General features: G+C 45.3%; 1 protein-coding gene across 1 annotated transcript in view; it reads right to left on the bottom strand.

Moving 5' to 3' along the window:
- Positions 1-14915, bottom strand: part of CREBBP (CREB binding protein) — a 136433-nt gene that overhangs the window by 39242 nt on the left and 82276 nt on the right. Inside the window, exons 6-13 of the mRNA XM_060119953.1 lie at positions 7798-8040; positions 6288-6390; positions 5937-6083; positions 4994-5111; positions 4294-4465; positions 3626-3670; positions 1251-1375; positions 455-643 (exon numbers count right to left, since the gene is read on the bottom strand). Coding sequence (XP_059975936.1) covers positions 455-643; positions 1251-1375; positions 3626-3670; positions 4294-4465; positions 4994-5111; positions 5937-6083; positions 6288-6390; positions 7798-8040 — 1142 coding nt within the window. The remainder of the gene's footprint in view (positions 1-454; positions 644-1250; positions 1376-3625; positions 3671-4293; positions 4466-4993; positions 5112-5936; positions 6084-6287; positions 6391-7797; positions 8041-14915) is intronic.

The following is a 14915-nucleotide window of genomic DNA, read 5'->3' as shown; positions in this document are numbered from 1 at the left end:
CAAATGATCCAGTTAGTCGGACTTCACCTGGGCAGTTCAGACAGACAGACAATAAGATACAAAGACCAAATCATTAAGAGTGAACTCATGGGACCTTTCCTCACTCCCTCTTTAAAATCCAGTGTCTCTCAGGATCACACGTGAAACTCAGAATTTACAATGCACAAACAGAAACCAAGAAAATGACAAATAAAAACCCCAAAACCAAAACAAAAGCACACAAACCAAAAAACCATAATCCATTCCATTTTTGTATGAATTTCACCCCAAGATGGTATGACTAATTCCAAACAAGGTAAAAATAACGGAACAGGGAAAAAAAAAATCAAGAGATGCTAGCACATGAAATGTTCTGTCTAGAATTCTAATTTCTGTGAACTAGGACATGCTGAGGTCAGGGGGAAGCTGGGGCTCTATCACTGTAGGTGGCTCACAGCCCCAACGTGAACAGTACCTGTGACACGCTGGCCTGGGCCGCTGGCTGCCCCATGCCCACGCTGTTCACATTCAGCGCCCCGCTGGAGGACGGGAACTGGTTCTGTGGCAGAAACTGGTTCTGGGCAGGCGCCTGGGCCATCATGTTGTTGGCGTGTGTACCCATCATGTTCGGAGGCTGAGGCATTCGGGAAGGAGAAATGGCCATCTAAAAGACAATAAGCGTTACTGAGAGTTCAGAGGGCTTCAAGGGCCTGAGTCTTCAAGGTAAACTAGAAGAGGCAGAAATCTTCAAATCCTCCTCCCTTGCAGGAAGGGACCCACCACTCACTAAGACCTTCTGGCTCCCAGGCACTCTGCATGCTTTTCATGCAAGGTCTCTAATGAGCCAGCTTCACACTGTCCTCTGAACAGAAACCAATAGTATGCTATAGTTTAAAGTTCAAAATATGCCTTTTATGAGTTCTCTGAAGCGTTTAGAAGGCAGCCGCAGGAGAGGAAGTTCTGAGAGTCAACAGACACTGACAAATCCCTCTCAGCCACATATGTGAGGCTGCCAACCCCATCTTCCAACAAGGTCACAGGTGCCTATGATTTGTCATTTCAATAAAAGTAAGTAATGGTCAAATAATTCTTGTGGTAATAAGGACAGAGAGAGAGAAAGAGAAATATGAAGAAAATAAAGCATAATTCAAATCCAAAGGAACAAGTACCACAGGATTCCCAGACGATCTACAAGTTTCCTGCTGAGAGAATTTTCCTTATTCGAGCAAGGCCTTATCAGCACAGCTGAGGCAAACAGAAAAAGCACTTACCCCTGGAACGGAGCCCATGCTGTTCATCGGGACAGAGTGGTTCATGGGGGACGATGCGCGAGGTCCCATGGGAGCTTGAGGCAACTGTACATTCCCCAAGGATATTGGGTTAAATGAATTCATCCCTGTAAATGTACCCACAACGGTTCATTAGGAAAATCACTCACAGGAAAACAGAATGACAACTCACCAAATAAAACTCTAAGCCAAATAAGATGGAACACACACACAACATATACAACTGAAAGGAAATCACTCAGTTAATCAGAAAAGATGGTTAAATAACAGACTCTTCATATCCAGAAAAGATGGCACCAATGCAGTGGTGGTGAGGGTGACAGGATGGGGTGGGTGGCAGGGCAGCATGAGCACAGGAAGGCAGAAAGTCAGGTAAGCCATGAGCACACAAGGTCGGGGCAGTGCTCGGCACTGAAGCATCCAAGCGACAAAGTAGATGGGGGGAGCGTGGGAAGGCGCTCCCACCATCTACAGAGGAGGTCAGCTAAGGCCAGGGCACCCGTTTGAGCCAACCCCTCAGAGCCTTCTGGAGCACCTGACTCCCATCTCCTCTCCTGCAGGAAGCCTGTTCCCATCACTCCAGGCCTCCCAGCCCTTTGGCTGGGTTTACATTTATTGTTAGAATCTGGGGTAAGACTCAAAATATGGTTTTAATTTTGCAAGCACATTAAGCATTTAGAAAGTGCCCAAGGGTTGGTAGTTCTCAACCTCAGCCTCCTCTCCATAGACTGGAAAGATCTCACTTTCACAGCTACCTTGGCCTTTCCAGAGGTACCACAGAATGAATGACACCTCACTAGCTGCCACGCGTCTCCAGACCACGAGTCTCTCTCTTTGTAATTTCCCACAATACTCTGTAAACTCTGAGCTCAACATAAATGCTGGTTCAATAAGTCTTAGGCCCGACACTGGCACTTAACAGAATCCTTGAGGCGCTGCCTTAATACTGTGTAGCATGAGAGGCCATCAAACAACATGTGCCTCCCTCAGCACCACTAAAAAATGTCACCCTAAGTAACCAGCACAGGCCCAGGACCTTCCAGGAAGCCTGTAATACAAAAATGTTCCACTCTCCTTGAGGGTTTTATTAAAAAGAGAAGATTTTATTAAATAAAAGATGTACAAAGAAATGGCACCATAGAAAGTCCCTCTTTACAGACCCAGACAGGTCGGTAAGCGGGGCATGTGAGCACGTCCCTAGAAAACACCTTCCACTCTGCTCAACAGCCACCTCCTCAGATCCCAAAGCAGCAGAGTCTTCCAAGTCATCCCCGACACAGCACTCAGCCACTTTCCTAAGGCTCCATTTCTCTGACTTCGTGATTTCTTTCACCCTTCATATCTAGTCCACCTAAACAAGTCCCTGAAAAGTTTCCTCCACATCAGTTTATCTATCAGGTCTTTTTTAGTATGCAGTACGATCACCATGGCTTTTAAAATCACCTCTTCTCCCCTCTTGAACTACTCTACACACAGCAGCAAGGCCTTGCTTTGGAATCTTCTGGATAATGTCACCACCTATTTCACAACCTGTAAAAACATCCTACTGTTCAAGTCTCAATTTGACAAGAGCCGTAAAAGCTTTGAAATGACCCTCACCCCCAAACTCCCAAACTAAAATGACTGCTTCAACCACCACCAATAAAAAGACTGCCAGTAGCACAGCCTGATGAGGGTTCTCTGAGCACAAACCCTCCTCGGCCAGCCGCAAGCCATGGCACCTGTGCTCACAGGGCCCAGAGCAGTCCCCACTTTCCTCACCTCACCACCACCCCCACAGTGCTCCTGCCCCAGGATGGGCTTGATGCTCAGAAATGTTCTGAAATGTTTCTTTCCCCAACCTACAATACAATGCTTTTTTTTTGGAGACTCTTCCTAAGAATAATGTCTTCTCTTGCCCATCAAAAAAAAAAAAAGGGGCTTCCCTGGTGGCGCAGTGGTTGAGAGTCCGCCTGCCGATGCAGGGGACACGGGTTCATGCCCCGGTCCAGGAAGATCCCACATGCCACGGAGCGGCTAGGCCCGTGAGCCATGGCTGCTGAGCCTGCATGTCCGGAGCCTGTGCTCCGCAACGGGAGAGGCCACAACAGTGAGAGGCCCGTGTACCGCCAAAAAAAAAAAAAAAAAGTTAACTCCTACTTCTGATCTCCTTGGAGAGCTTTCCTATGATCTTCAAACTTTCAAATGCAACAGATATTCATACTACCTGTGGACATGAACTCTGCTCATCAGCAAAAATGAATGGAAGGAATAAGAGGAGGAGCTACAAAGAAATACAGAGGGAAGAGGACAAACCAATAAACTTTGTGGATGTAGAATATTAAACCAAAATATGATTCACAACAATAGTTAAATACCTTGAGAAACCTGCATGCGATTCACTGGCAGAGGCATGGGCCCATCTATAATGGCAGGAAAAAAAATGGGTTATTTAAAATAATCCTTGGGACTTCCCTGGTGGTCCAGTGGTTAAGAATCCACCTTCCAATGCAGGGGACGGGACACGGGTTTGATCCTCGGTTGGGGAACTAAATTCCCACACGCCGTAGGGCAACTAAGCCCGCACACTTTAACTACTGAACACGCGGGCCACAACTAGAGAGCCCACGCACCACAACTAGAGAGAAGCTCGCGCGCTACAACAAGGAGCCCACACGCCGCAGCAGAGGATCCCGCATGCTACAATGAAGATCCCAACGAAGATTCCGTGTGCCACAACTACGCAGCCAAAAATAAAATAAATAAATAATAATAATAAAAAGTTTAACTTAATAAAATAATCTTTCAAACTTAAAGAGAAAACCAGGTCCAAAAGTGCTGTGCATTCTGATGCCAGCACACCCGCCTTTCCATGAGAAAGACTCATTGTCTGAACACAGGCCACTGCAGAAGGTCACAGCCACTACCACACAGTTTTTCACAGCATAGGCTTCTGGAGAATATAATTCTATATGCTTAGAAATACACACCAAATGCAGAAGGAAAAACAAGGAAACAGACTAAGGGCTGGAAATAAAGTCCTTACTTGGAGGTCTCACAGGCTGTGCCTGTGGTATCCCAGGAGGCTGTGTCCCGGGGGCTGGTAAGGCTGGCTGGTTACCCAAGATGCCTTGTTTGTGTAAACGCGATCTCCGTTTTTCTTCTAGTTCTTTTTGTATCTTGTAGATTTTCTCTGCTAGTAAGTGATAGTACTCATCCTAAAAAGCAGTAACATTCAACACTAGTTATTTGTAAATAAAAAAATGATCTGGTTTTGTATGTTCTAACAAACTAATGAACTTTAAATTAAGTACATTGGCACAGGTAAACATTCAGCACTTCTGATAAACCAGTGCCCAGTGATGTTACAGGAGTTATCAGATAGGAGGTACTGAGTGCTCATTACATTCATTCCACAGCTGAACCTCTTCTTGGACACTCACTGACACTGGCAATAACACAGACAAGCGCTGTGAACACTGCCACTATAAAGAACACCCACGGATTAAAAAAAATTTATATACCTCATTTACCGCTGTAGCGGAGACATCTGTACTCTGTAGTTACAGAACAAGAGAGTTGTACAGGGACCTCATGTCTTAACTGGGAAGTCTCCCTGGTCAGTGCCCTCAAGTGATGAGTCTACCACACTAACAGATGTCCCCATTTCCAGACAATAAGGCAGACAGATGCAATTACAGCTCCCATAGGTGCTGTGCATGGCTAGAACACAAATGGCAACCTACCCTGCTGTTGGCAGACTCATACATGTCCCCTTCCACTTTCTTAGCGTAGGCCACCAGGTTCTCCATGCGGCGATCCTTCAGGGCTGCAGGGTCAGGTGTTGGGAAGATGGCTTGGACACTGAAAAGACAACACACACTCTCAATCTACTTTCAATACAATGTCTGTCCTGCCACTTTATAGGTGACACGGAAAGAGAAGAAACAATCGTCTACCTATGGGCGCAATACACTGCTGATAGAAACCCCCAATCTCTCTCGCCTAGTTCATGAATACACAAATGAAGTCGCTCTCTGGAGACAATACTGACCTGTCAATTTATCTACAAGTCAAACACACCCATATTTTGCTATTAACAATAAGTGCTGGACCATTCAAAATTCTCATTTTGAATTCCTAATTTTTAAACTACTTATTATAAAAACTTTTGATTAAAATAATGAAGGAGAAAACAAATCTCCAAGGGAATCAAGTTAACCTCACCTTCAATTTAACCTAAATAGCTGGAGAAAGTTAACTATTAATTTCCTGTATGTTAAACTGTATGATGGTAGTGTCATGCCATCTGTATTTACTAGGCCCAAATTCCTCCAGTTCTCAGGGGTCTCCACAAGTATAACCTTGAGCCACAAAATAAGGCTAAGCTTCTGAGCTAATCCCAGGTCCTGGTGCATCCCAGAGCTTAGAAAGCAGGTCTGGCCCCCTGCAACATGGGTCACAGTTCATGTCCCTCTGTAGGACCCACTGGGGATGCAGTGTCTGGGATTCTCTGGCCTCCCTAAACAAGCATGTGACCCCCTTCAGCTGCTAGGGTACAATCACCTGGGGCCCAAGAGAACACTTAGGAATTAAATCAGACATCGATGAAACTGCAAAACTGTCACATCGCCATCAGTCACAAAATGTTTCCATCACATGTGAATAATGAGCGAGGTGGCCACGTACAGTTTATGCACTAGATGGCTCCGCAGGTCCTGAGTGACATGTTCGTGCCAGCCTTTCCGAACGCCAGTGCTGGAAGGAGGTGCTGCTGTGGGTATAGTGCTGAGGGTTCCAATGTTTCCAGAGTTTGAGCCGTCATTGATCAGTGGGCTAAGAAAAGAGTAAGATTTATCCAACTAAGGTTCATCAACCATATGGAACTTTAAACTGTATTGGAAGGAAGGAAGGAAGGGAGGGAGGGAGGGAGGGCGAGCATCACACATTTAGAAAGAATCAAGAGCTTCCCGTGGTTACCAGCCCACTTTCACGTGCAACTGTCACTCAGATAGGAGCCAAATGAAACACGGGTCTTACTTTGCGGCCCCAAGGGAAGTTGGAAGAGCTGATTCTGAAATCAAGTTTGGTGGCTGCTGATCTGTTGTTATTCCTCCTGCTGGAATGTTCATTGGGTTATTTCCTTGAAAGGCAGAAAGAAAAGAAATCAACCAACTCCTGAACTATAATACGCACTTTAAAGTCCTGATAACAGATAAATAAAAAGTCACATATAAATAAATGATTCTTAGAAGTTATAATAATAAACGCTATGGCAGGAACTCTGGGAGTTATATTTTCAACAACGGTGATCAAATTATATAAATTCAGTTGCAGTCTCCTTCCCACTGCACTTTATAACCAAAGAAAGGCATTTCTATGGAGGCTGGCTGGCATCATGAGTGTTCTGTGGCTGCAGAAAAAAACCAGAAATGATCCATCTGCAGATTCAGATTTTGATTCTGGCTTCATTAATATCATGACCTAAATAAGTAAGCTAACCTGTCACATACATGTTCATCATCCTTTTTTTTTTGCATATCAGAAGGTAAAAATCATAGAAATTTAAGTGCAGGTGAAGAAGATAAAAGGTCAATCAACTTATCTACAGTATTCATTCTAAAGTAAGAAAAAGGTGAGATACAGAGAAGTTAATAGTCTTGTTCCAGATTATATCACCAACAGGAGTAGAGTTAGATTATAATGCAGGTTTCAGGGCTCCAACCCAGGCTCCTAGCCAGTAGGAGTTAGAGATGCATTAGGGTGATTATTTCCCAAAACACAACAGATGAGATGTCTTTAACTGGACATTTTTAAGGTTAAAATATTTTATTAGGAAAAGAACAAAACTAGCACAACAACCTTGATTTAATTTGCTGACATAACTGTTTGGCATAAGTCTGAGTTTAAAAGGACTATGCCAATTTGAAGAGAAGCATTAAGGAGACACTATGCAGAGATGGCAAAAACTGTGGAGAGATGTGACTGAATGATGAAACACTGGCAATTAATGGGTTGAGATGACACTAGGAAACACTAATCCATGGAGAAGTCTGAGACAGAAGAGATTTTCTGAGATTCCTGTTAACCTCCCCATGTCCAGGCTGGTCACCTCCACCCATGAGGTAGCCCATAACCAAGACGTGCTAAGAGCTGTACCCACCTTCAGATTCTTTGTCAAATAAATGGTCTACTCAGAGTCAGTGCAAGTGGTACAACCCTAATTCTAACTTGTGAGATTCTGTATTCTGAGCCATATGAAATGCCCTTATGAAAACTGTCCAGACAGAAGCAACAAAAATATTGGTTCATCTGTAAATGCTATTCATTTTACAAGCCTGTAACATCCTCTGTGCACCTTACACTTTAGCCTTTTCCTGGAAGTTTTTTATTTCAGTCATTTAAAAGATACCATCACCATAATATATACATATATTAACTTGAATTTAAAGTAAAAACAGTAATTGAAAACAGCCTTGGGTTCCAGGAAGACTTGTCATTCCCAACGCTGCATGTGGACAAAGAAATTCTTGAGAGTTCTTTCACCTACCCAGGGGGTTGAGAGTCCTCATCTGCTGGTGAGTTTGAGGCTGTGCTGGTTGCTGGCCAGGAACCTGAGGCTGCAGCTGCGTCTGGGGCTGGTTCAGGTAGGGGAGTCCAAGAGCAGCATACGCTCGTTGCATGGAGCTGGGGTCTATGGGATTCGGGTTACTTAAAGAAGTGGCATTCTGTTGGCCTGTGCCAACAGAACCAATTGTGTTTTGAATTCCACTAGCTGGAGACCCCAGGATGGCTATAACAACAAACAGACAAACAAAAAAGATAAGTAAAAGGGAGAAGTCCACAAATGATTTAAAAACTACTGAAAAGCAAGTAAAATTTTATCAGAAGACCACCTATGTATGTCATGAAGCACTGGAAAAAGGCTACCAAGAAAGGAACTGTGCAGAGAGAAGGATCCCATTCTATTCATCTATTCTGCACAGCAGTAGTTGAAGAGCAAAAAGCTGAAGAAAAATTCAAGCTTCTATGTTAGAAAACAACAGACCACAAAATCAGTGATTACCTAATCAAAGTCCTCATGTATTAAATCTAGAGACTCATAAGAAGTCGGTTCTGGGGAAATAGCAAACGTGTAACAACAGAAAGTTTCTGATTCTTTGGGGGTCATCAGCCACCACTGAGATGAGCTAAGGAGCCCCCTCCTGCTGCCGCTCCCCCAAGTCCTTTACTTCTCACCTGCATAGGTACAGAAGGATTAACAGAAGGAGCAGAGGTGATACCTAGTTGGTCAGTTTTGTTACTTATTAACAACTTGAGATCTATGATATGACCTTCCAAAAAACAAAAGTGCACTTCCTTGAAACTGTGGCATACAGTGACCAGGTAACACCACACCTTTCTCTCCTACGAGTTTCCTATGCAGGAGGGCACCATGCTGAGCTCTCTGCTATGTGAAGCTGTTCGAGAAATGCTGTACTTGACAGAGTGACTATCTAGCTGAAGTGAGTGATGGACCGAGGCTTGGTGTCCCCTCAGCACCGCTGATACTCAGAACTGAGTATCAAGATGCTCCGACTTGGGCTTCCCTGGTGGCGCAGTGGTTGAGAGTCCGCCTGCCGATGCAGGGGACACAGGTTCGTGCCCCAGTACGGGAGGATCCCACATGCCTCCCACATGCCACGGAGCACCTGGGCCCGTGAGCCATGGCCGCTGAGCCTGCGCGTCCCCCCCACCACAAAAATAAATAAATAAATAAATAAAATAAAAGGGAATGTACTTAAAAAAAAAAAAAAAGATGCTCGGCCTCGGCAGCCAACCTCGGCTCCCATGGCCTGGCCTGCGGCTGGCTCACAGGGTGTTCTCTCCAGCTACCCTTCTTCCTGCCTGATCCCCGGAGACTAAAGGAAAAATCTGTGGCAACATAAAGAGCCCCATTCCCAAGGGCTTCAAAGTTAACAGAGATGGCCCCAAACATCCATCCGTCTGTCCATCCATCCATCCAAATGTCCCCATTTGCTGAGCACTCAACATATGTCAGAAGTTTTATGTCATACCATTTATTCTTATTCTTAAGAGCTCCTTTCTTTCCAACTTCCCAAAACTTTATAGTCATGTCACAAACAGCAGCTTATAAAACTGATACTATAACATATGATCTCTGATACATAAAAAAACACTATCGGGCTTCCCTGGTGGTGCAGTGGTTGAGAGTCCGCCTGCCGATGCAGGGGACACGGGTTCGTGCCCCGGTCTGGGAAGATCCCACATGCCGCTGAGCGGCTGGGCCCGTGAGCCATGGAGCCTGTGCTCCGCAATGGGAGAGGCCACAGCGGTGAGAGGCCCGCGTACCACAAAAACAAAAACAAAAAAGAAACAAACAAAACAAAAAAACAAAAAACACTATCACAAAGCCTTTCTTTTAAAATTCAATTACCTTATGTGTAATAACAATATTCTCACATTACCATCAGTGCAACTATAACATAAACAACTCAAATACTTTATCAGAGTAACTTAATTAAACCGAAATGTGTTAAAAAAAATAAAATTTGATAATTATACATTCCATACTATTAATTTTTCTAATAAGGATATTCAGATCTCAAACTCATTAATGCTCATTAGACACAATTACACACACCAAGCACCTTGTTATTATAAATGAAAATCAATTCCCAAGGTACACTTTATGACAAGCATGTAGCTGAAATAAGTCATGTATAATACCTTATAAAAGTGTTTTTTTCCTAATAGCTAATACTCCACAAAACTTTAAACACATGACACTGTACTCCTGAAACTGACATGCTAAATTTTCTAAAAGAACTATGATGTAAAAAGGAAAGTGATAATGGTAGGATGACTTATTTTTCTATCACCTTGTGGTATAAGAAAGAACAGACACAGACTACGTTGATACACATATTGATCAACTGTGGAGGCAGAGGAATTTAAAGAAGCAAGGTGTACGTGGCCTTCCGTTTCTGGGTGAAGATGCACTAGCGACCACTTCTTCCTACTATTATCCATTCGAGTCCACACTTCCCCAAATGCCATCCTTTTAGCCAAAATTCCCCATCCTAGGACAAATGCCATTCCCAAGCCCAAGGCCACTTATGGGGCAGCCAGCACGTCTCACGGAAGCTGCTGACATGGTCAATGCATTTTTTGTTTGTGTTAAAAGCACTTATGTCCTAAATGTAAACATTACTATATTTTTTATTTTAAAAGAAAACACATCTATCTGAAGGCAAGCAAGCATTTGGTAATTGACATTTCTAACAATTTAGAGACAAAGGAAAACAAAATACAAACAAATAAAAAGCGTCTCTAACATATACGCATGGCCCAATTTGCTATGAGATAACACAAATTATCTCATAAGGGCAAGGGAACACAGGCATTTCCTATGGGGGTGACAGCTGATTGAAAGGGGTAAAAGCGCTAGATGCTCTAGCTCTCCGTGAACATCCTGCTGGTGTCTTGGGCAGCAGTTAGTCTTCCCTGAATTCCCCCAGCGCCTCCTGGGCCTCTGCTTCTCTTTGGGCATCTGAGCTTCCTGCACTCTCTCGCTCACTCATTCACTCAACTTGCTGCACAGACTGCGTGCAGACTGGATGTTGGGGACTCTGCGAGGCTCCAGGATATGCACTCACCGAGCAGAGGGTCTGATGGGAGAGCAACACATTTATCTGATAATACTGACAAATGTAAGGCTGCAGCTCTGGACCCCATATCAAATTCAATGGTGCTCATCTCCTCTTCCCTGCACGTTCCCTAAAGGGTGGACCAGTGTGCGACGCATCTGGACTCCTCCCATGTTGTGGTGCCCAGCACAGGGAAACGAGGTGCAGGTGAGCTGTGGCAGTGTAGCAGGCACCCTCCCAGCAGTGAGGGCTTTAGGGCCGAACAAAAATGAAAGGAGTGCTAAAACAGCAAGGCTTCATTTATCTGGTATCATTGAGAATACAGCCTGCTGTACTGATGTTTACCCTTTTTTTTTTGGCCGTGCTGCAAGGCTTGTGCAATATCAGTTCCCTGACCAGGGTGGGATCGAACCTGGGCCCCCACAGTGAAAGTGCAGACTCCTAACCACTGGACCACCAGGGAATTCCCATTTACCTCTTTAAATGTCAAAACCTCTTGTTCTTTTTACCATCTTTACATCGTTTTCTTTCTCAAGAGCTCAATGCTATGTTTCATACACAACCAATCCTTAGAATATCACATCACACAGTGTCTCAATACATCTCAATACAGTGTGGGTTCCTCTCCCTTGAGTATCAGTCGGCATTCCTGCTACGTCAAAACACCCCCAACCCCTCCACTGACCCACCGTTCCCCTTCTGTTGCAGCTATACCAGGAGCCCATGACTTAGGAAATAAAAGGCCAAGTTTCATAGTTGGCTCTGCCCAGGACTCACCCACCACTTTTCAAGGCAGTCCTTCCCCAGTGAGCACAAAGCCTCACGGATAGGGTCCATGTACGCTATACACTGCTGCTTTGCAACATTCAATTCACCAGAAGTTCCAGTCCCCCCAGTCATTCTCAATAAAACTGTGCTCAATTTGGAAATCCAATGAAAACGGACACACTGAACTCAGGCTTTGTGAGGTTGGTGGGGAACATGCCACGGAGCAGGCAAAGCATCTACTACCTGGTCATCACTTAGATTTCCACTGAAAAAGCCAAGCTGAAATTTACTCAGACCCGCAGACGTCTCTGCAGAGCTGCTCCCACAGCACGGGGCTTCACACGCACTGTGCACCAGGACCCCCCTTCCTCTCCAGCATCTTCATGTGCACAGCACAGGGCACAATGACAAAGGGGAACACCTGAGCCCCAGGGCCAGGCCTCCCATCACAGCCACCAACAAGCAAGAATGCACGCCCTGCAGCAGGTTTTCCTCAGAAGCCAAAGACTCAGAAGTGGCAACCCTGTGTCTCCCAGAAGAGCAAGGACAAAGCTATTCTGATGAAGTCTATCACCAGCGAACGTTTGGTACTTAAATCAGGGCAAACGAGCCCAATGCTCTGTCCCTACAGTCAGAGGCTGCCCTGCCCCCTCCGCTCCCCACCCCTACCCGAGTGAGGGCTGTCAGAGGTGGCTGAGGGTCTCTGGGGAGCCCTCAGGTGGAACAGGCGGCCATCCCACAAGTGCTTGCTGACCACCAGGCAGGCGTCTTGAGGGCACGTTTTAAGGAAGACTCAACACCCTGAAGGAATGCATTTCAAACAATCAGAGGGGTCTAAAGTTGGAACATACAGCAGGGCCAGGTAGTGAGCATCAAGCCAGTAGAGGTATTCAAGTCACAGGTCTGGGGACTGCCGACTGAGACCCTGTGGAGGCTCACGTGAGGTGCAGCCCAGGGCCCAGGCAGTCCTGGGCAGTGAAGTGGGCTGGTGTGGCTCTGGGGCTGACCTTGGGGCACCCATTCTGACAGTCCTTCTGGTCTGAGTTGGGAAACCCGTGGTTTCCCCCAGAGAACCACTCACACCTTCTCAAAGGTTCCAGAACAGACACTCTGCCCTTCAAGGCATTCAGAGCAGCATGTCCCTATCACCTGGGAATTTGTTAAAATGTAGTCTAGTAACACAGGAGGTCTGGGATGAGGTCCAATTTTCTGCATTTCTAACACACAACCTGGGGGTGCCCGTGCAGTTGGTCTGAGGACCACATGCTGAGTAGCAATAACCCCACTGATGAGGCAACATGAATTCAAATAGGGAATTCGGTCATGTGTTCCCACAGTCCCTGTCCCCGTTGCCACCCTGTACAGTACTGGAATTTACTGGGAGTCAGATGCCAGGACTGACATTAGGTATATACCTTGCAAAGTCCTAATTATTCAATAAAATCTGATTATCTCTATAAGGGATGGATAACTCAAGATCAGTGATTGCAGAATCTCTTGAAAACAACTCAAGGAAAAATTAAACAAAATCTCAACACAGGCCAAAGAGGTCTGAGTTTCCTTTCAATGACCACTGTGTAGGCTCCACAGGTGATTCTGGCAGGTTCTCTCAATAGAGACATCAGTGAGAGAAGTTAGATAAGTAGGATGTGTGCACCAGGTAGGGTGAGCATCTGTGGGAAAACCTGCCTGGAAAGCACAGCCTCGGTGGACACAGGTGTGTCTCAGTCCCCAGGGGTCCTTACCACCCACTACAAACCTTACTATAGCACAGGAACCTCTGAATCCAGTCAGACCTTGCAGGCATATCAGCTGTGCTGTCTAAAATGCTCTTCCATTGTTGTTTTATTGAAATTGGGCTTTGCCCAGCCCCACCCTCCAGCACACTCTGAGCCTCCCTGCCAGGACTGCTGATAATACTGACTTGCCTCTACCTCACTCCTCTGACTGATGCCATCGTCACATCATTTTTTTTTTTTTTTTTTTTTTTTTTGCGCTGTATGTGGGCCTCTCACTGTTGTGGCCTCTCCCGTTGCAGAGCACAGGCTCCGGACGCACAGGCTCAACGGCCATGGCTCACGGGCCCAGCCGCTCCACGGCATGTGGGATCTTCCCAGACCGGGGCACGAACCCGTGTCCCCTGCATCGGCAGGCGGACTCTCAACCACTGCGCCACCAGGGAAGCCCTTCACATCATTTTTAAAGTACAGCTGACCCTTAAACAATACGGGTTTGAAGAGCATAGGTCCACGTACACACAGATGTTCTTCAACAGCAAATATGACACCCACACACTGTCATCTGCAGATGCAGAACCAAAGACAGGGAAGAACCAAACTGCCAATGCAGTGGGAAGGCTGTGGTTTGATTGACTGATTTATGCTGCGCTGGGTATTACCTGTGACGCGTGGGATCTTTTAGTTGCGGCATGCGGACTTCTTTGTCTCGGCATGTGAACTCTTAGTCGCTGCATGCATGTGGGATCTAGTTCCCTGACCAGGAATCGAACCCAGGCCCCCTTCACTGAGAGCGCAGAGTCTTACCCACTAGACCACCAGGGAAGTCCCGGGCCATGGGTTTTTGACTGTGCAGAGGTTTGGTGCCCCTAACCCCTGAGCTGTTCAAGGGTCAACTGGATGTATTCTAACAGTGGAGCTGACTCTCAGCTGCTAGAGCGTCAGATCCACAGTTCCTCTCTATTGCCTAAACCCCATTTCACACATGATAAGCACAACTTGCTTCAGGAGAGGAGTAACAGCAACAAACATTTACAGAAAAGATATTGCTGCAACTTTCTCGCTCAGTCTATCAAAGTCCTTTGTACCCACAAAACTATAGTGCTAGAGCCAAAGGAACAGACTCAGAGCAGAAACGTAATTTGAGAAGCATGTAAAAAAACAAAAACAAACAAACAAAAAGAAAGCACTTTCATTTCTTTCATGAAAATTTGCCAAAACCTTGCACAAAGTTAGTCTACACCTTCTCCGTGACTTTATATTATAAAATCACCCTGGTAACACCTTACATTATGACTAGGAGAAACACTGTGGTTTACCACTTCTGAGAGCACGCACTGGATCAATTGTCACAATAGTCAGGCAGTTATAAGGAGTTAAAAAAAAAAAAACCCACATTCATTTTTCTTTTTTTTTTAAACAAAAACCACACAAAGTGTTTCTTAAAAAGAGAAATCTTTACAATTGTCATGGCAATACATATTAAAAACCAAAAGAGCTCAGAAAATCCACAG

This window comes from Mesoplodon densirostris, chromosome 16, assembly GCF_025265405.1.
Source record: "Mesoplodon densirostris isolate mMesDen1 chromosome 16, mMesDen1 primary haplotype, whole genome shotgun sequence".
Classification (NCBI taxonomy): Eukaryota; Metazoa; Chordata; class Mammalia; order Artiodactyla; family Ziphiidae; genus Mesoplodon; species Mesoplodon densirostris.
The sequence above is the reverse complement of the archived record's forward strand: the minus strand, read 5'-3'. Positions and strand labels throughout refer to the sequence as shown.